The 21,676-nt window shown below is 40.0% G+C and overlaps 1 protein-coding gene across 1 annotated transcript in view; it reads right to left on the bottom strand.

Moving 5' to 3' along the window:
- The window catches only part of eys (eyes shut homolog), a 144,009-nt gene that overhangs the window by 9,585 nt on the left and 112,748 nt on the right, over positions 1–21,676 (bottom strand). The window contains exons 41-43 of the mRNA XM_041947814.1: positions 16,859–16,967; positions 12,234–12,457; positions 2,314–2,486 (exon numbers count right to left, since the gene is read on the bottom strand). Of these exons, the coding sequence (XP_041803748.1) occupies positions 2,314–2,486; positions 12,234–12,457; positions 16,859–16,967 (506 nt within the window). The remainder of the gene's footprint in view (positions 1–2,313; positions 2,487–12,233; positions 12,458–16,858; positions 16,968–21,676) is intronic.

Here is a 21,676-nt window from a genome sequence, read left to right as displayed (position 1 = left end):
GGAGTGGCAGAAAAAAAACAGCATGATTTGTGGCAACAGATTGTGAAATGCATTTTGACAAAAACTGCATGTGTATGGTGAGAGTCTGAGCTGCCACAAAGCAGCTGGGAAACCAATACTTGGTCTGATTTAGAGATACTGGATAAGGTGTAGTGTTATATTCTTTTCAATCTCAGAACAATGCAAGGTTAACAGAAACACGACTAAATCAATACTTAACTGAAGTGCTGATGCAGAATAATGCTGCACAGTGTTTAGGCACGCACATGAATACCATTGAAAATGGATTGTGTAAAATGTGTCTGTGAGAATATGATGTACTAAAAAAAGATGGCATTACATAACTGCATGTCTGCGCTTGGCCGTTGTTTGTTGATTGCGAGACAGTGTTAAAATCAGTGTTAGCATTATTTTTGTTTGGTGCACTCGGACCTGTCACTTAACGCATCCTTCCTCGTCTGGAAACATTTGAAATTAAAATGACAATCACAGCCAGCAACATTACAATTAGCAAACAAAGCTGATATTCAAGACAGACAGAATAAACTTCGACTGCATTTGAGAAGCAAAAAGCGCTGGCGCTATGCTGCAGGGCTGCTGGAAGCACTGTATGTTTCACATGTGACGTATTGTCTTCAGTGTTTTTTCTCTATTAATTCTAAACATGAATCTTTAACAGGAGGTATGGGCAAGTTGTGTACAAAAATAGAGCATTAATAATTCTCAGTGAAATCATCTTAAACATCCATTAATGTTTCATGAACTCAACTCTTGAGGCACACCAGCATCAATAGCACTTCCTAGTCTCCCCTTTCCTCTATTTCCTGCTTGTTCATAGACAAACCTGATGAATTAAACTGCACATGAGAACGAAGAACTGAGAATATCGAATAAAACCCATTTTGCTCTTCCATGTTTCCTGCTGGACAAAAAACTTTAGTTTTTTTCTCAAATGAAGAGAGAGAGAGAGAGAGAGGAGGGAGAAAAGACAGTGACCATGTTATCACTGACAGTATTTTGCTACAAGTACCAAGTAGAGAAAAGCCCACAGAGGCAGGGGACCTCAGGAGTGATCGGTTTTGACTCTGGTCTTATCTGATGTTATCAGGATTAAAATTCAAATGCCAGCCATAAACTGAGTGTGACACTGGGAGGTTATATTACTCTGTTTGGCATGTGGGTGCTGTGAGTCTGTCAGGGGCTGTGACATGGCTGAGCGACTTATATGCCAAGCGCCCTGCTGCTCCTACAGTCGGTTTAGTCAAGCACCACCCTTTGTCTGTGAGAAGCACAGTCTGTGGAGTCACAGAATAGACCACTACAAAGCAGATTCACGGTTTCTGCACGTTCTTGTTCATCCTGAAGTAGCGATTAGCTTTTTGTGACCGCGCTGGTTTGCAATTTTGAGCGTGCAAGGCGATAAACAGACGTGCTAGCGGTTATTAATGTGTTAATCAGTTGCTCCAGTGGTCTTTCAGCAACTGCAGCTTGTAGCTATAGGCCGTGCATGTCCAAACTATTCCATAAAGGGCCGTGTGGCTGCAGGTTTTTGTTGCAACCAGTCAAGAGGTCACCCAATTATCAGCTGGAGACAGAGATCAGCTGATTAAATGAGTCCAGCCTGGTGTGCTCCTGCTTGCTTGGAATGAAAAGCTGCAGCCACACAGCCCTTTATGGAATAGTTTGCACATGGCTGCTATAGGCTGTGTTTGCAATGTCTCAGCTTGGGTGCACACACATGCTTTTGTCTTTCAGTATATATATATATATATATATATATATATATATACACACACACACACACACACACACACACACACACACACACACACACACACACACACACACACACACACACACGTAAGGTTGCTAATGATGACATGAAAAAGAAATGACCACAGCAATGCAGGAGTGACAGCAAGCTGGCTATTAGCATAGCTGGTGTGAGAACACATCAACACCCCAATGCACAGTTGTGGCCTGACATGTTAAGGAAAAAGTTCTTCTGACAAGTAGCTTTAAGTCACACTGCTGAAATTCCAGTTGCTGGGAAATAAGATCTTATGAGCTAAGTCTTCTGGATAATTCAGCAAAGCAGCCGCAAGTTTTGTCTTGATTGTCTTCCCCCATTGCTGGAGGAAGACGTTTCTGCCTTTTCAGCACAATTTAGTTTCATTAATCCCTTTACTTAACAACAGGCTCTCATTCTACCAACCGCTTAAGGCTCTCATTCACCAACTGTTTGCAGATCAGCCTCTTAATAAAGCTGCCAAATCTACGGCGCATTGATCCGTGCGGCGCTGCAACACTTACGCTCCTCACACAGTAGACCTTGTCTTCCATAGGGGCAGAGACACACGGCCTCCAAGGGTGACTTCGGGATGCACGTGGCCCCGTGGCCGCAGGGGTCGCGCTCGCAGGCGTTGAACTGGCACAGTCGGCCCGTGTAGAGCGGCGGGCACTCACAGAACCAGTCCTCGGCATCGCTAAACGTGAACACATAGGGGGAGATATTGTTAGGCCAGAGGTGAAAATGGACCATGACATTGCAGCAGCATGTCCAGATGCTTTACAAGCTCACATAGTGGCCCACAGAACACACAGGGAGAAAGGCGATGATAAAACATCCCCCCTCCCGTAACGCATGAAAGATTTGAAAAGATGTTAAGAGCAAATGTGTCCAGCCTGATGGAATACTCGTGATCTATGAGATCTGCAGAAACACAGGCATTTAAGTGAATGCATGGAGAGCAGTGGAGAAAAATAAGCATGTTGGTGTGGTTTTAATCATCTTAGCAGCTCCTACAGAGGCAGAAATGACTTCACATGGCTTTTGGTAAAGGTAAACACAAGCAGCCTAAAAAATTACAGCAGATGATTAGCAGCGTGTCAGAAAACTTATAGGGAGAAACTGTACAAGATTTTCTGCGTGTTCTACCCTCGATTCGTATGCGTGTGCCTCCTCTCTTGGCAAGAACAGGAGGGTGATCTAGCATGCAAAGTAATATGCAGACAGGGACTTTATAAAATGCTCTGAGATGTGCACAACTTTGAAAGGTATAATATCAGATAGAGGAAGCATTGGTGGGGTTTCAAATCTATAAATTAATAATGTGTTTTGAGCAGCAGCAGCACTGCAGGATGTAGTTTGCTCCTTGAGAAACTGGCTTCTTGAAATGAAATATTTACATTCTGTCACCGTAGTTGAGCATTGTTAGATGTGGCTGTATTGAAGTCCAAAAGAATGCTGTATAATGCAGTCAAAAATTTCCAGTGTATGATTATTAACGGGCTGCTAATGTCAATTTTGAGACATCTTAAGGCGCAGTGATACACAGCTACACATTGTCGCCGCCAATTGTGTGACCATTATTTTCAGAACAATAGTCACAGATGAAAATTGCCACGAGTTGAACAGAACAGGCATTGTTATTTGTATAATCGCTGACAACTTGAATCAAATATTTAATGGAGCACCTTCTGGTGCCGTCTCCATGTTTCACTAATTTGTCGCTTGCATTGTCAGTCGATGTTTGCGTCTAAATGTTTGGCGCCACACAGAATGAGTGGGTTTTCCTCTGGATGCTCCACTTTCCTCCTCCAGTCAAAAAACATGCAGATTTGGTGAAGTGCAGACTTTAAATTGCTGCTAGGTATGAATGTAAGAGTGAATATGTTTATCTGTCCGTTTAATTTATCCAACACTCCACCCTGCAGGAGAAGTGAGTATATAAAAGAAAAATAATGGATGGATACACAAATCAATAGTTTCTTATGATTGCAGGACAGTTTTTCCAGAGATTATTTCATGCACTATCTGCGGTCTAGAAAATTTGTCCAAACAGTTTTGGTGGCTTAGTTGAGGATATATTTATTAATCTGTGTCTTTTTACAAAAAATGTTATGTATGTTTTTGTGTGAAATATTCCAAGTACAGCAAGGATAATGTGAGCTGCAGTTTTATTGAACAGAAATACAACAAATGGGCTCATAACGCAAAGGAATCACAGAAGACAACACATCAATATTGACCTTGAAACTATTCGCTACCTTTGTTGGGCAAACAACAGTTCTCCTAAGATGTGTTGAAAGCAGCTTGCAATTAATAGTACGCAGATGAATCAGTTGGACACGATGCCCGACATATGTTCATCTTTGCAGGAGATACAAACGTGTGCAAATATTTGGGCCCTTTTGATCCTAAAAAGCGTAAAACACATGTAATTTAAGGGAATATAATGACTTGTCAAACGGCTTGTATATAAGCACTAAAACCTGGCAGCAGGTATTGCTGGCTCCAAAAATGTAAAGTGCAGATAGAGGAGGAGGAGCGCAGCTAAAAACACTTGAGTTTTAATTGGCCTAATCAAAAACTTGGCTGTGTGGGGTGACAAAAGGTTATTTTAATTTGGCTGAGGCAATCACTCTGATTATGAGACTGTAGTAATGTTTGCAAAGTCACTTGAATATGTTGATCATAAGTGCATAAAGCTGGTACTCTGCATATATCTCTCGCCATTTAAAGACTGCCCCGCTACAATACATTGTAGGCTTGATAAATTATTAAGAAAGACTACATTTTTAATCTAATAAGTACCAGATAAAATGATGAATAATTGACCACTTAGCTTATGATATCCCTGTCAGCTAGAACAATAAGCTGTGCGGCCACATACATCCTCAGATTTCATCCCTTGTAAGTTATTTACAGAACACTTCTATTCAAGTGCTTGTTGGTATGCAAATACACTTCTACAGTCCGGCACTGATGAGGCTCTGCTGCCATGAAAGTCTTCAGTTCTCGGGATGAAAGCATTTAGCACACTTCATCCTTTGTTAAAATAAAAAGGACCACTGGGTTTAGCAGATATTATTTATAGAGAATAACTGCTTTGGTCCTGAAACGCCATTTGCTTTCCAGTATTGTAAACAGCCAATTGGACACCGTTATACTACAGACACTATAATTCTTAGTGGGTGGGAGGGAAAATCATTTGAAAGCCGACGAGTGCCTCACTCAATTATTTGTCTTGTGAATTTGAGCAAAGGGATGAAGTGGAATTTACACATGGCATTCACCTGACGTACTGTGGCTCCTGTTTTAGCAGACGGCTGTTCGATATTTCCCTAACCTCCTCCAGGCACCCTGATGTCTGTTAAGTCTCCATCACAGAGTCTTTTGAAACCTACTGCCATAGAGGAGCACACTTTAGATGATACTTGAAATAAAATCCTTATAGAAAGGAGGCATAAAGCGTGAGGGAACTTTTCTCAAGGGATCAGGCAGCATTTCGACGGTCCAACCTAGAACACACTGCACTCTGCAGAAAGCTATGCTTTTCTGTAACACTTTTAAAGTATATTCACATGTTTAAACTCCAGACTTTTCAAATGTGCCAGCGTATTTATTCAAGATTTTTTACATTTCTAAACTCCCGATGCGTTGACTGAAAAGGGAAAAAACCTTAGCGCACCTGCAGAACATTGCCCTTTTAATAAACTGGAGCGTTGCCTCCATGTCTTAAAAAAAAAAAGGTGCGAGAATGATTTAACATTTCTTCTCTTCACAGGCTCAGACAGATGAATTAGTACCAACATGTATTTGATGTGAGTAAGAATCAGCTGTCAATAAAACCAGCCTCTTTGATGGGAAAGAGTTTCTTTATCAACACAAAACGTGTCCACTACATCCACTACAGGCTGTGATGTAGCACTATCACTGGTCTCCTGTCTCACCAGCACACACAGGTAGCAATAGCAAGCTGTCATCGGGCCAAATGATGTGAGGTTCCACCTACTTTTGTGAACAGACGCAGCATTTGCAAAGAAAAAAAAAAAAAAGAAAAGGCAAAATGTTGAGCTGCATTGTAGTTGGAACCAAAACTGAAGCAGTGTTTAAAGGGAAGAAGGAGACAAAAAAAAAAAAAACAGCTCAAACTATCACTGACACGCCAAAGAGGTGAGAGACAAAAAAAAAATGTCTCAAAGAGGAAAACACAGCCATTAAGTGAAAAATGATGTGCACGCTGAAGACTGGCTTGTGCCGGATGAATAAAAGGACGAATAAAATAAGCTGATGTTTTTGTCTCGAATGCTGTGGAGACGTCTAACGCCTCACTGAAGAGAACAGATTCCTTTAACTGGAGAACACAATGTTCCCCACAAAAGCTACCTGCAGGTGATGGCTTCAAGGACGTGTGCCTGCACGATTTATCAAATTTCCTCCAATTTTTGCCACAAACCACCACAGAAGGTTGCGTCTAGGTAACATTTTTTGGTTTTCTGCTGATAACATATGATCACCATTGTATCTTGCATGTTTTTGGAATAAGGTTTGAGTTTGAGCACTGGGTGACATGTTCCTTCGTTACCACGACAGGGGAGGGAGTCACAAAAATGAACTGATCGATTTAAAGCCAGTTTGATTAGAATAGTCAAAGTTTGGTGAAAACAGATCCACGTTTCATCGTTTTCCCCATCCTACGTTTATCATTCATCACTGACAAAACAAAAAGCTGTTTATTATTTTAAGAAAGTGGTCTCAAGGGTGGGAGTCACAAAAACGAAGAGAATGGAAGGGATGGACATGCTCATGCATTAATCACAGAAGTGATGAAATGTATGTGAATTAAAAAACTGAGTGATTATTGTCAACTGATTTGACAAACTCGATCATCACTTATTCTTGAAACAGTGTTGCTCTGTTAATCCGCAGGGCTGTGCTACTGTCCATCAATCATTCATAACTGACATTTATCGTTTCCAGCAGCAACTTTTGTCACTTTTGCCCAAAATGTCAACTAAACCCCGCCCACTAACAGTTATTGAGAAGGGTCCCGCAGACCACACCACAGACTCCCCATGAGATTTTCTCCTAACCCTAACCAAGTTGTTTTATCAAATCAATTGACAATTTATCACTTAATTTTTTCAATTAACATACATTTCATCACTTTCACCATTAATTTCATAAGCGCTTTCATCACTTTCATTTTCTTCTATTAGTTTTTGTTACTCCCTCCCTCGAGGCCACTTTGCTTTAATGACAAACGGCAATTTTGTGTTGTCAGTGATGAATGATGAAACATGGCTCCGTTTTCATCACATGGCAGCTATTTTAATCAAATGGTCTTCACATGGATCAAATCACTTGATATTTAATCACTCCATTTTCCATTTCACATCCAAGTTTACCCCTTTATTTGTCAGTTCACATGCATGTTCATCACCTCTATGTTTGACAATGAACGCCAGCAATTCTTCCTCCCCTCATAACATACACCGTCCTCCTGTAAATACGCACTACAGCACCAAATGTGTATCAGTCTGCAGCTGAAAATAGTCCCCAATGAATGCATTACTTACTCCTGTAAACTACAGTGCCCAGGAAATTATTCAGACATATTTAATAGTAAAACTACATATTCATGACCCCTTTTTTTGAAGATTTATGTCCTCACCAAAGGCCACTTGGCTCAGGGCTGAGTGCCACAGGCAGGGCAGGGAAGTTGGAAAGTAGTGAGAGAAGGACTAATGCATTGCTCTTGGTCTTCTCATCAAACGTGTTTACAATAAGAAAAATACAGAATAATGCAAGTCTGATCCTTCAAAAGTACTCTCAAAAGCAGAAGCATTTCCTGTCCCTCCGTGTTTTCATACCGAGCCACGTGAGACTTGTCCCCAAGTCATTTTAATACTTATATAATCATTATCAGCTTCTTCTAAGTATGTCAAGGTTACACAGAAACTCATTTTTAAACAGGAAAATGTATAAAAATAAACAATTTGGCCAAAAAAAACACCATTGCACAGTTGTTTTGAAAGCACTCGTCCTCCAAAATTCAAAGACACAAATACAATAAACTCTGTAATGAGCAAGTTTTCTCTGGAAATATTCTTCAGGGACTGTAATCACACACGGGATGATAGCTATGTTTGTTTCTCATGGTGAATTAAAATAATTGTTTCTTGGACCTTGAGTTATTTTATAGGTACTTTGAAACAAGTATAGCTGGAACTCTGATTAAGATCAAATCAGTTTTACTTTCTTTGCGAATAACACTTGCAGGCAGTGAAATGGAGCTTCGGGAGAATTCAGCGTTAAGTGGAGGTTTGTGTGCCACCGAAGCTGGACCATCTCATAACGAGGAAGCCACTGTCTCTACTGCAGCCAATCAGCAGGAAGTAATTCTGTCTACATGCTGCTCTCTGTCTGTGTCTCTCTCTCTCTCTCTGTGTGTGTGTGTGTGAGCATATGTCCATCCCCTATGTGGTAACAATGGATCTATTTAGGTGATCTGTCACAAGAGGTCACAATCTGATGAAAACTTACTACTACTACTAATAATAATAATAGTAATTATTATTATTATACCATTTTCTGTACATTAAAATATGAAACTGGTTAGCTTAGCTTAGCATAACGAAGCCACTGTCTCTGCTAGTCTAAAGCTCTATACAAAGGTAACACAATCTGCCTACCAGCACCTCTAGAGCTCATTAATTGATAGGTTTTATCTCATTTGTGTAATAAGTAAACAAACCGAAGTGAAAAAACAACATATTGTGATAAGATTATTGACTGGGCGTCGTAACTTCCTCTAGTCCTGAGATGTCCCTGTGAGGCTGTCAGCAGAGGCTCTTGGAATTAATTTGTTTACTTACAAAATGTCACATACACAGTCATTAAGGTAATAAGTTTAAATAAAAAAGAAAAAACACCAGTAAACACGCAAATACAATAGAAAATGCTCTGGTGATTTCCATGCTCTTGATTTTCCATCTGTCTTATTAAAATGTGAATATAATACATCTTTGTAACAGCTTACTGCAGTGTTTGTTACAAAGCCTTGAAATACAAGTTGGCTCATGTACCAGAGGTCCAAAGAGACGCCATCAATCAGGGAGCAGGATGCAGGTGCAAGTGTCTCACACCACACCTGCCACAGCTGGCCATCAGTATTACACAGGAGGGATTATACAGTTGTCTATATTTTCTCTCTGTATATATATTTTCTATTGTCTGATCTATAGATGACGACATGCTGCATTTCAGAAATATTATCTGACTGTTTAAAAGTTCACATTTTGCTCTGATAAGATATTCCTTTTCTTTTTAGTGTCACAGAGTAACTGCAAAGCACTTCCTGCATGTGCGCGTGCAGCTTGGACACAACTTCCGTTTCAATATTTCCATCTGCTGCATTTACAGTCGCTCTAATAACACGGTCTCAGCAACCCAGTGCTGAGGCTTAGAAATGACGCAGATATCCTGCATCACAGAGTTGGCACTGAAGAACAATAACAAGGCCATTGTCCTTCGGTGCAGACTGCCTGGCTTTTTACGCCGTTGTCACTTAAATACCTAATATGTATGTATCACCCACCAACCACAAGCCATTATCCTCTCAGGTTTAATATTGATATTTCTCCATGCCTAAGTGAACAGAAAACCACATGAAAAGGGGACAGCGTCAAAATCGCCCCAACTGAACCCACAATCAAAATCCTTTTTCATTCTATTATACTGTGGCAATGCAGGGCAACTAACAGAATGAAGAGAGCTGTGTGAACTCCCGATGACCCCTGCATGCTGTGTGGTTCAAGAGGATACTGCATTAACGCGTATTCATCACACGGATAATTGCAAGGCCCCCTCTTTCGCTCATGACAAGCCAATGTGACCACAATGCCACCGGCTCTTAATTGGTATTCTTCGAGCCATTCATATTCCAATATTCATGGTGCCCCTTTCCATTTCCTGTTTAATAAAAGCAACTGTTAATTCATAGTGTCATAACACAATGAAGAAGACATTTAGAGCAGCTATTTTCTGGATTACCTAAGGTGAAAGAGCATCATACGTAGTTAATGCATACTTAAAAAGACAAGCGAAATTGCTGGTAAGTGGAGTGTGATGGCAGTCTGATGAGCTGTACTAGATAAAGATGAAGGAAGAACAGATCCTCACATATTTAGTCTAGCACGAGGGACTAAGTTTGGCCTAGGGATTACCTTCACTGGGTAAACAAAACACTTGTGATTAATAGAAGGACATGGGAAGGAACAGAACACGCCTGCCTTACTCCTTTAGTGTACAGCTACTCAAAGACATGGGCAATACTCTGTCTTACCTTCTGAACATTTAAATAACTGACTGTGCATTTTTACATATTTCTTTGTAAAATCAAGGTAATGACACACTATGAAACATCATTTCAAGGTACATATTCCCAATCTGTTCTTGTAAGTGGCACTTAATAATTCAACTTCCAGTGGAGAGAAACTCTGTGATATGAACAACAATACTGCAAAGTGAAAGCATAAGTCGAGGGGCAGAAGAAGCAGAAACACTCTCTCTAATCATCTTTGAAGTTGGAAGGGTGAACATGTTCACTAGCAGTTGCTTATTTACGCATCCATGCAACAGTAGCAATCATGTGGAGCCCTGTTTGTGTCCACCTGAAGAATCTGAGTCCGACATTCACTCTCATTTTAGCTCTGCTTTTGCTCTGCATGGACTCTCTGAGAAATGTCTGCCTCCCCAGCTTCTAGATTCTCCACTGATGACCTGCTAGTCGCTAACCTTCCATCTGTCTGCTGGCTGGTGGATGCTGTGCAGGTAGTGTACAGTAGGCTTTTAGAGCTTATTCACTAACAACAGCTGGCTGCTGTGGCTGAAAACACCACTGAGAACGAGAAGAACAGTAAATCTGTGGGCTGTAAAGCCAAAATAATGCACTGATAGATGCTAAAACACTCCACAGAGTAGAGGAGAACTACAAAGTACAATGACTCTCTGTGGGTTCATTAGTATGAGCAACTGGTATCACATACAAGTGATCTATTGTTAATATAGATAATAATATAGATAATAAAATATATATGTAATTAAATGTTTATTATAGCAGCTTTAAAGATTTAGTCCTAGATAAGTTCATATGGGTGAGCACAATATTGGAAATATTATTAAGTTACTTGAGTTCTCAGCCAGATACTTAACTGCTGTAGGATATTTTGGCAAGATGGCTCGTTTTCTGTAATAATTGTCTTATAAAGCCAAAACCAAAAGCAGAGGTCATCAGCAGGTGGCAGACTGAAAATTTTGAACTGAGCAGGAAGCTAAAGATAACCAGGAGATGGTCAACAACTAGCTGACCTCTCTGATATCCCCTTATCACTGATGTGAACCCAGTGCTAGTCCTGACTCTTCACAGAGGCGCTGCTGAACTGAGGGAGAGCAGGCGCCGTCACGCTGAAGCCAGCGGTTTCCTTTCCGCCTGACTTTCTGCTATTGCATATTTAGTTTGTGTTGTACATTTAATTGGTGCAGTGTTCCAAACTCTCGGAGAACTCAAACTTTCAACAACACTGAAAAATTAATCGACTTGCAAAGCTGCAGCCCTTGAGACAGTTTGTTTATTGTCAAAAATATCTGCAAACTCAGGAGCATGCAACTTTTACCAACTTGCATCTTCCACACTTTATCACTAAAAATAAGAATTTTTAAATTGTTGAAATTCCAGATTCAGATCATCCTTAAACAAAATAGTTACATCATGTTTTGACAATTATCCATAGCGATGTCCCAATCATATATTCCACCCCTTGATGCAATTTATGATCAATTCATGTTGAGTGATGCTGAGTCCCGGTCCAATATTTCACAGTGCACAGTTAGCCTAGAGTAGGCCTGAATTGAAATTAGTCCAAAAGTAGATAAGATAAGCTTGACAGTTGTGCATTAAGAAATGGTTGGAGCCGGGAAGAAGAGCTGTTGCCAAAACTGTCATTTCATTCGCTGGCTGACTGGGAGCTCAAAGCTCCCATTGCACAGCCACAGCTCCATTCATGTTTTCAGAGATTGGGAGAACAATTTAAACTGGAATATATATCCCTGCACCAGAAACACTGGCTGTGACAGTCCTGCTTCACAGTGAGTCACATGGGCGTGCGGAAACAGCTGGTCCAACACGGAGATGGACTCATGAGACATTTTCTTTCACGACCTCGGTTGTTTATGGTTTAAGCACATCCAGTAAACACTTCTTTCTTTTGTTTGACTCATGCATGACTAACGCTAGTACATCTAATGTCTGGAGTACATTCTTGCATGTTATGCATCAACATTATTGAAGGAAAATGTATTAAAAACTGGATTTTCTATTCTTAATGGCTGCCAGGGTCAAAGGAGGCTTAGTAGTTTTTCAGTTATGTAAAAGGTGACCTTGTACCTGACACAAGTTCCTCCGTTACGACAGGGAAGGTGTTGGCAGACAGGTGGGTCACAGTTCTTGATGTTTCTCCCTCTCACTGCCTCACCCACCAGGTAAATCTCCTTTGAGTTGACCTGAAGTTCCCTGATACAGCCAATGAATCTCCTCGCTCCCTTTGTGCTCCCGTCATGCATCTCCCAGTGGGACGAAACATCCCCGAGAAATATGGGTCCAAATGTTCCCTGCAAAAAAAAAAGAAAGAAAATAAATAAATAAAAAAAAAAGGGGAAAACCATGATCAGTGTGATTGTTTAGTAAATCACACTAAATCAATATATGTCAAGTACGAGCTTTGTAGCCAAAAACAGACTCTACCAGTGTGAGTGTGTGTGTGTGTGTGTGTGTGTGTGAGAGAATATATTAACATTATTATTACATTAACAGGACCTTACTATATATTAAGATCGACAAGAAAGATTAACACTAGCTACTGTTACTCTCCAGTTTAACATGACCCAGACAAGAAACTGGAGTTACAATCTTTCCTTTTCTCAGTCCTAATGTCATCATATGATAATGCACATTCTGGTACAAAGAGAGAGACGTGCAATATCTGAAAAATACTGCAAGCTTTCTTTGATGTGCAAGGTAATTGGGTAGAATTAATGTAGATAAATTCTGCGAACTTGCAGCTTATCGTACCATAACGGTCAATTTAACAAGTAAGGCATAATTGTGTCTGCTACCAAAGTGGAGCTGCATAAAAAAATGAAGCACACAACTGTCTCACATTAGCACTAAATTACATATATTTCATTCACAGCAGTGACCTCCGAATTCTGAATCCTACTTTGTGTTTGGAGGGTTTACATAACACTTTCATACTCACACCGTGCACAATGATTCATTTATGAAAGACAAACCAACGTTTATCACGGCTTCATTACACGTTCTTTCAAATTATGTAACATCATGGTGACGGTGGATTTCAAAATAAAACTCCTCTGAGTCTATGTCGTTTCATGCATGAATAGTTATACAGTTTGTTTCTCCTCTCAATACAACATTTTTCATCCTTACAGCAAAAAACAGCAAAACAATACAACCCCCACCCTCTTTATTTTGACAGTTACCAACCGCTGTGGAGGGTGGGTACTGACTGTGCTGTGCCTGTTAACACAGATAATTGTATTTTATCACATCTGGTCACGGCAGATGTGAGCAGCCGGTTTTCATATAGAGGGTCATTACATGTAATGCCTTTCTTTAACAATGCATTTAAAAGGTTGAAGTTATGTATCTGACAGACACAACTGTGTTGTTATGGGAGACTGTGCGTCCAAAATAATAAATGCTGTATGTGGGTTGTGATGGGCCACTTGGAAACATGATTCTTTTAGGTAAAATCTTGTCTAAAGTATGCTGATGATATCCAACTTCATATGGAAAACAATACAGGACAAAATCCTTCATAAAGAATACAGAAACTCTGTTTTTTTATGACACTTTGAACACAACAATTCACACTCACTCGTTTGGAAATAACCAGAATTTATATGGCCTTGTCCCTCAAATGCAACAACCATCATGACTCCATGCTGGTGCTTGAGGAAAGGTGTTGGACAGCTGCAGTGGAGGTGTTCAGTGGAGTGACAGTGAGGTGTTAGATCACATACACAACCATTTGGGATGCTGGCTTAATGCAAGCTTTGACTGACATATCTGCCCCACATTTGAAAGCCTGTGAAAAGGCATGCAGGACAGGGTTCATAGGAACATGTGTTTAATGTCATTGCAAGGTTAGGAGCTCTAAAACCATCTTTAACAAAGCTGAAGATTCAAATAAAACGCGCTGTTGAGGCTGGATACCTTTACTATGAGCTAAACTGTATTTTACGTGACGCGACCAGCTGAGCCACTGGAGCTGCATGATGACGATGGGCTGATATGGAACGACTTTACGGGGCCCTCAAGTGTGTTTACCATGTTTATGAGGGGGGGCAGTTTGATATGATTTTCACGACTGATGCAAGTGGACTCACAGAGCGAGTTCACGAGTGCCATATGCTGATTCTTGAGTTCTATTTAAAGGCAGCACCAGTCAGTATGGCCTCCATCTCATTATTATGTTTCTAGATACTGTTCTTATGTACATGGGGGCCTGCTTAGATGACCAACTTGAAAAACATAGAATCTCCAGGCAAATACCACTGAAAGCTTGCTTTATGAACGTGACCTCAATTAAAAATGTAGCAGTGAGACTTTCAAAGCAACATATGATCAGTATGTTCAGAATATTGAAATAAAGCATCTCTGCTGTATGTTGCTGTTGCTTAGAGCCTAAACTGCCAAAGTTGACAGCAGCTGTGACTTGTTTAAGCATATTCGCAGTCCAGTGTTTCTATCACTTATAGTTTGACAAACACCAAATTTATTTTGGTAATGTCTGTGAGAACTGCTGCACTGGCACCTGCTAAACTGCCTGATGACCCTCAGCAGTGTAGAGTGGAAACTGCTCACTTCATATTCTCTCTAAGGCAATGTGGTGAGTGTTGGTTTGAACCCTTCTCAAGCTCCTCTGCGGGTTCACAATGTCAAGTCATATCAGTTTTATCCATGAAGCCTAAAATCAAAAATTTGCCTCAAAGGGTTTTACAAATTGTACTTCAGAGGACACCCTTTTCCCTAAGACCCCTGACAACCAAAGACCACTGGCTTGAATGTGAACTGCACACAGTAGCCTGCTAGTAGCTTCTTTTATTGCTTTATTTCAACATGTGTGAGGTTCTTGCTTTTCCTACTGTAAATAATTGTAATTAATTAGCTCAAAGCACAGCTGTTGCACGCCAGCAAATACAATTCTTTGTCTAATTTGTGTAGAAATCTCATTTTCTTTAATGTGACTGGTGTTCAGTGCTAACCCCCATTCATTAACTATATCTTTAAATCACGATAGGCTACATTAGTCTTCTATAAAGGCTGGCAAAGTGTAACTGGCAACCAACTTGCAATATAACTGTGGCAAAGATACTTGTGTAATGAATGTATTATCAAGGAACAAGAGAAGAAAAAACATCTTGGCATCTCAAATTAGAAGACCATAAATCACACTGAGGGAGGGGGAGGCATGTTGAGCCTGTGGGAAGGTTGGAGCCCCTCTCTGCATCTTTGAAAGTGAAAAACAAAATTATTAATTTAATAACAAATATAGGTGTTGTTAATCAAATTAATGAGCCAGAGTGAAAAGACCAGCCTGTGATTCACAAGTGAAGCTAGCTTAGTGATACTTACATGCTTGCCATTAAGGACATTATTTGCCAAGTCTGATCATCTTGCCAAATGATGTAACAGGTGTGCATGCTTTTAATGGGAGCTCCTGCTCCTCATTCATGAGGCAACTGCTGTTATTTAAAAACGGTGTGCTAGGCTAACTTTAAAAGCATATGGCTAATCTGCTCATGATGCTGCTGTCATTAGTTCTATGAGTGATTAAAGGCAAACTCTATAAATTAGCAGTACATCTGCAGGCAGCAGCTAGGTGCTTTTAGCTCTTATAAACCAACAGATCAGTTGACAGCATCAGTATCCTTTAAAATTCTGTGATCCTAGTGCTGATTTAACACTGATACAGTATCAGTACCAGTACCAATACCAAAACAATGTCTTTTTTCACTGCCACAAAGAACATATTCAAATATTATTCAATAAAAAAAATCTGAATATGTATATTGAACAAATGTCCAATATTAAATGCTGTCTAAACACAAGCAGTTTAAAATAGGCGACCAGAAACCGTCTCATCAAGTCAGTTTATTGGATTCTAAATGCTGCTAAATAATGAGCCTCAGGCCACTTTGAGACTGACAAAAAAGCAGATCCGTCATCCAGTGGGGGCTGCCAAAGCTGAGGGCTCTAGAAAAATAATGCAGGGTTGTCTGGCAAAAAAGTTGAACCTGGCTCAGCTTGTGCTTGAAGGCATCATCCAGCCAGGTGCTGTGGTGGTCAATCAAATATTTGCAAGTGCGCAGTCCTAGAAGATTACTTGGTAACATGAACGCTGTCGTAAATACTGTTTTCCTCTTGATCGGCATGATGAAATCTAAAATGATTGAGGCCGTGATAACTTTCCAGAGCAGTGAAATCCTCCCTCATAATATTAAACTATTATGCATTGTTTCAGACTCACAGATCTCAAACTGCAGTTCCAACAAAGGCCCTTGTGTTTTGTTTTGGTCTGAATTCCCACTTAATTCCCACTAAAAAGAACAAAACATATTGCATGAGTAGGTTTAACCTCAAATGCATCTGATCCCAGAAAAGTTAGATAACAATATATTAAATAAGTGACAAATATATTTCATGTAGCAAGGAAAATGCTAATCCAAATACTATGATTGGTCTGCACATTGTTTCAAAATTCATTGATATTCATAAACAGAGCAGTGTATAACTGGCTGTAACAGCTGTATTTCCTTTGATTGTTGATGGAAGGTATGCATGCCAACATGTATTTACTGTTTAAATTAACATTTTAATATGTCTAAGGAAGAGATACAAAAGACACTTGTGTGGGTTAGAGATGCTCATTTAAGAAAATTGCTGTTGTGCGAAGGGTTGATTTGACTGCAGGCAGGTCAGGTTACCTCTGACACGGGGTGTGACACGTATTCCTCGAGACGCTGAACTGTGCCATTATCTGCAGCTATTTCAATCATACATGACCCTCCTTGTTTGCCAAAAGGCAGATTGTATCTGTGGAGAGAGAACAGAGAGAGACCAGGTCAGTTAGAACGGCTGTGATATCTGATACAATAAATCCAGCAAAGCATGAAAACATTCTGGTGGAGAGTCAGACGGAGGAGCCACAGGAGTGAAGCTACTAATGTGACCACTGACACTGTACTATAAACTGACAATGTATGACTTCTTGTACATTATACACTATTTTCTGAGAGGCTTTATGCAGTGGTCGATGGGGATGGAAGCAATGGTGCGCTTGCATCTTACGCTAACACCCAAAACCCGGGAGAGACAAGAAAAACAGAGAACGGCTTTCACAGCTAAATTTAAATAATAAATCCAGAAATAGGGTTCTGCTCAGTGCTGTGCTGATATTCTTTAAGTTGTTGTGTTCTTCAGCAGATATGAAATTCACATAATACATAATTCACATAATAAATACACTACAGATACCACTGAGATAGTGGAGACCAGTCAGAACAAGCTGAATGTACATGATCAAGCCTAAATGCATGATTATTTCAATTCATATAAACAACAACAATAATAATTAGAATAATAAAAAGCAAACAAATCAGCCCGCAAAAACATTATCATGACTGTAAGTGCTCATTATGTCATTCAGGATTAATTTATGATAAAAATGAGGGCACAAACTAGATATACATTATAAACCTAATGAGTAGGAAGACAATTTTATCATTTGACCCTCTGAGTCTCTCTGGGGAAATACACGATTGTACAAGTCATTAATGTTGCAGCCATAATGTTAAGTAGCTGGTCTACTTGTGTCATATTCCAGCTTTGGCAAAGTCAAGTGATTCCCTCTCTCCAATTCATCATTGGTTTCATACCGGCAATATACAATCACAGCCTCTTTACGGGGCTGCACATTATGCAAAGGGTCCGTGCAGCGCACATAAACGCGTCTCTGTTACAGAATAATCTACATGATGCACTTTTTTTTTTTTGGTGTCCCCATCGATTTACTCATTGTTTGCCTTTGAACATGTAATACAAGTCATGCATCTCTTATCTGCAAAATCTGATTCTGCAAAATGTATTCATCCATTCTTTGCGATGTGGAAAAAACACCCTCAATGTCTGCTTTAATGGCCAGATGGAAACAATCAGGGCAATCGCCCTCCTGCTAATTTGAAACAGCCTTCCAGGACACTTCCCTGAGGCAGTCACACGCATACAACTTCAGATAGGACTAATTACAGGTATGTAAATCATTTGAGCTGGTTTATACACACACACTGAAAAATGAAGGGATATTTAAGTCTGCAAACGTGAAATGCAACCTAACGTCCAGAGATGGTGTGTTTTATTGAGGTCAATCTCCCCTTCTCAGCAAGTGATTTCTTAAAACTACTTTGCTGTTTATTTTCAAGTCACAAAAACGTGTGTTGGTGAGCTATGAAACATTGCAATATTGTTACAAATCTCCCACTTGCAGAGGATATGTGAAAAACATTTTGGTGCTTACTACAGTAGCTTTTTACTTGGCCTGCTAATGCTGCAACGACTGTCCCTTTGAGACACAGAGAGCATGCTCACTAAGCAAACAGGATGATGTTACTTGATGAGCTCTCATGAGCACATTGAATGCTCCACCGGGCTAATTTACATTGGTCTTGCTCTAAGGCAAAAATGACTATTTATAAAGATGACTATGAGTACTTTACTTGGTCTAGTAGATAGATAGCTAGGAATATGGCCCACAGCCCATCATCATCACCACCGCACACACAGACATACAAACAGAAAACCACAATGGATTACGTTACACAAACAAACATATGAGTGAATCAGAAGAGAAAAGAGGCTGGGGTTTGTCTTATGCAGAGATGAAGCACTGTGTAATTTCTTATTGGGCTCCCAGTGCACCATTCAGTGCTGGGTCTCACAGGACCAGCAACAGCAAATTCCCAACTTGAGGTAAACAAATACAAACGTATGAATATTTCATTTTCGCCAAACACACAAAACCACAATATGGCTGTGATCATTTCTATTTACTCCATCATCATTTATGCATTTCTTCATCTGGCTAATGCGCTAATCATAAAAGATTTGTCATCTCTAACATCCTCATTTAGATTGTGTCTCATGTGCAACTAATTCAGTGCAACTGCATCACTGCAGCTTTCCTGAGGATCACCACTGAAATATTACCTGCAAGATTCAGGCTACCTTTACAAAAAGGTATTTGTTAAACCTGATGCTCTGGGGTTTGTCTTTACAATCCTACTTGAGCGTCCTCCGTCACAGTCCCCTGCAGAAAATTAATAATGAGGGAGGATCATCATTAAAATATTACTATTGCATAAAACATCTGAAAGTATTGGCAACAGATGGCAGTAAAACATCATGCACTGCACTGGTGCCCTTGCAACAGTTTTCACTGGCTGACAGGCAAGATGTATTTTTTATTTTTTTTAGATGACTTATTTACTTAATCATATTTCAGATTCTGACAAAAAGCAAATGATAATGTGGAAAACGTTAGTGGCAAATGCATAATTTGCAAGTCATTTAGTGATTTAGAGTCAAGAGTCTGCAATAAGAAGCGGCGCTCAGTATTGTTTCATACCTGTGAGCAGACACAATGTAAATGGGTCACACATATTACATCCTATATAAGGAACACAAGTACCACCTGTTACTTTGATTTTCTTTTAAGCACAATAGGCGGCAGATTTATACATCGGATGTGACTGACGCGAGAGAAAATAAAGCCCCATATGTTTAATAATCATGTATTACTGTGCAAAATCATATTACACCACAGCACCTACTGCACAAGATGTCAGGAGGGATGTTTGTTGGTTTTTCTTTAAGTGCAACAAGCCCTGCATCAGACCATAATCTACACCTACACTGACTGTAATGCCTGCTCTGGCTCTGGTGCAGTGACTTCCTCACACGCAGCACTGCAGCATTTGCTGCATAATTTGTGCTGTGACTGGCAAGCCTCAATTAATTTGGGTAGCCTGTGTTCTATCATTATATCTCCAGCAATACAATTAGACAGCACACAGCAAGCTTCTTGGCATTGTGGGGCTTCACAAAGGAAATTCCCAGTGAGCAGGCAGAGCTGCTGGTTGCTTCTTCAATTAATCTTTTATGGGTGCTTGTCAATACAATGCTGAGTACTGTGTGATTGATAAACATAAGCTACCTCAGATTTGGCATTGTGTTCAGAGGATGTGGATTTAAAAACAACACGCGCAATGTTGAGACCTCACTTTTCATCCAGTTGCACATATGGCATGGCACATCCCCAAAATAAATGTTGTTTCCCCATTACTCTTCCAGCGAAGCAAACCCAGTGGGGAAAGTGCGGTGAAGTAAGGATGGGTTCTGTCCAATGTTAGCTCAGAGAAGTAATCAATGGCTGCTTACTAATTACTTTCCAAAGTGCAAAGGGATTACTTCACCCATTACTCAGATAAACACTAATTACAGGAGCAATTATTTTACTTTTGAGTTACCTACAAAACACATACCCACGTGTACCAAAATGCAGAGATCGATGGACGCTAAATAGCCCTCTTAGTTCTTTATTAGCGAGTATGTTACTGAGCGAGTTGACAGAGGTGAACAGCTGTTTCGGACTTGAACTCAGAACACTTTCTTTGAGTTTCTTAGATTTCTGTGATGCCATTTCAGAGAACTCAGACTCACGCATTTTGTTCAGAAGTTTGCGACTGTTTTGAAATTCTTTTCAGCGTTTCTTCTCACGGCACTCATCTATTTTCTTCCTCTTACAGCAGCTGTTGCTAGGCAACATTTCACATGCATATTTTTTTCAAAATAATATTCAATGGTTGGTGAACAGACTATCAAATACAAGTTTTAAAAGAGTCACAACATAACTGCTAGAATTCAAGGGTCACAGGGCTTTTCTGTCAGGGCTCCAGCCCTTTGGAATAGTTCACCTGAGGACGTTAGACTAGAAAATTCACTGCCCTCTTTTGAAATGTCTCTCAAGACTGACTTTTATCATTCGGCTGTTTCTTAATTATTCTATCTGTTGCTTATCTGATCTGTAATTTTAAATTATTTTTATTCATTATTTTATCTTTAGATTGTTCTCCTGCGTTCTTTCATTTACTGTTTGTGAAGCACTTTGTAAAGCGCTCTATGAATCGAGTTATTAGTCTTATTATAATAACTGTTAGAATCCCACATGCAAGTACAAGCAGTTTCACTAGTTCAACAGCTGATCACTAAAATTTAAACATTAACGTCCTCCATTATATTGGAATGAAAAGTCACAGTGACAGCGACATATTACTTATTTATACAAGCATTACCCACAACACAGTGGATTCACTGTTATACAGCAGTCCTGTACTGTGTGTGGACCTTTAAAGGAAGAACACCTTGCCTCAGTGGATGTGAGACTTAAGGCAGGGAAGGCTGGATGACTCAGGAATGTATAACCTTTCTGGCATGCCTCTCTTCAGAGGACGAAAAATGTTCATGCTCCCACCCAAGTGTAAACCCTCTGTGAGGTCACCCATTGGCTGTACTCGAGTTTGGCATTACAGCCATTACAATCTTGTTTTTTTTTTTTTTTTTTTTGAGGCAGAAGTGGCCTTATTTGGATATGAGGGTGGAGCTGGAGAGGATTGCTACACCTCTATCCTGATTGGATCTCACTGAGTACTCGAAGACACGCTGTGGTAGCGACTTGACAATCACAAGGT

This window comes from Chelmon rostratus, chromosome 11, assembly GCF_017976325.1.
Source record: "Chelmon rostratus isolate fCheRos1 chromosome 11, fCheRos1.pri, whole genome shotgun sequence".
Taxonomy (NCBI): domain Eukaryota; kingdom Metazoa; phylum Chordata; class Actinopteri; order Chaetodontiformes; family Chaetodontidae; genus Chelmon; species Chelmon rostratus.
The sequence above is the reverse complement of the archived record's forward strand: the minus strand, read 5'-3'. Positions and strand labels throughout refer to the sequence as shown.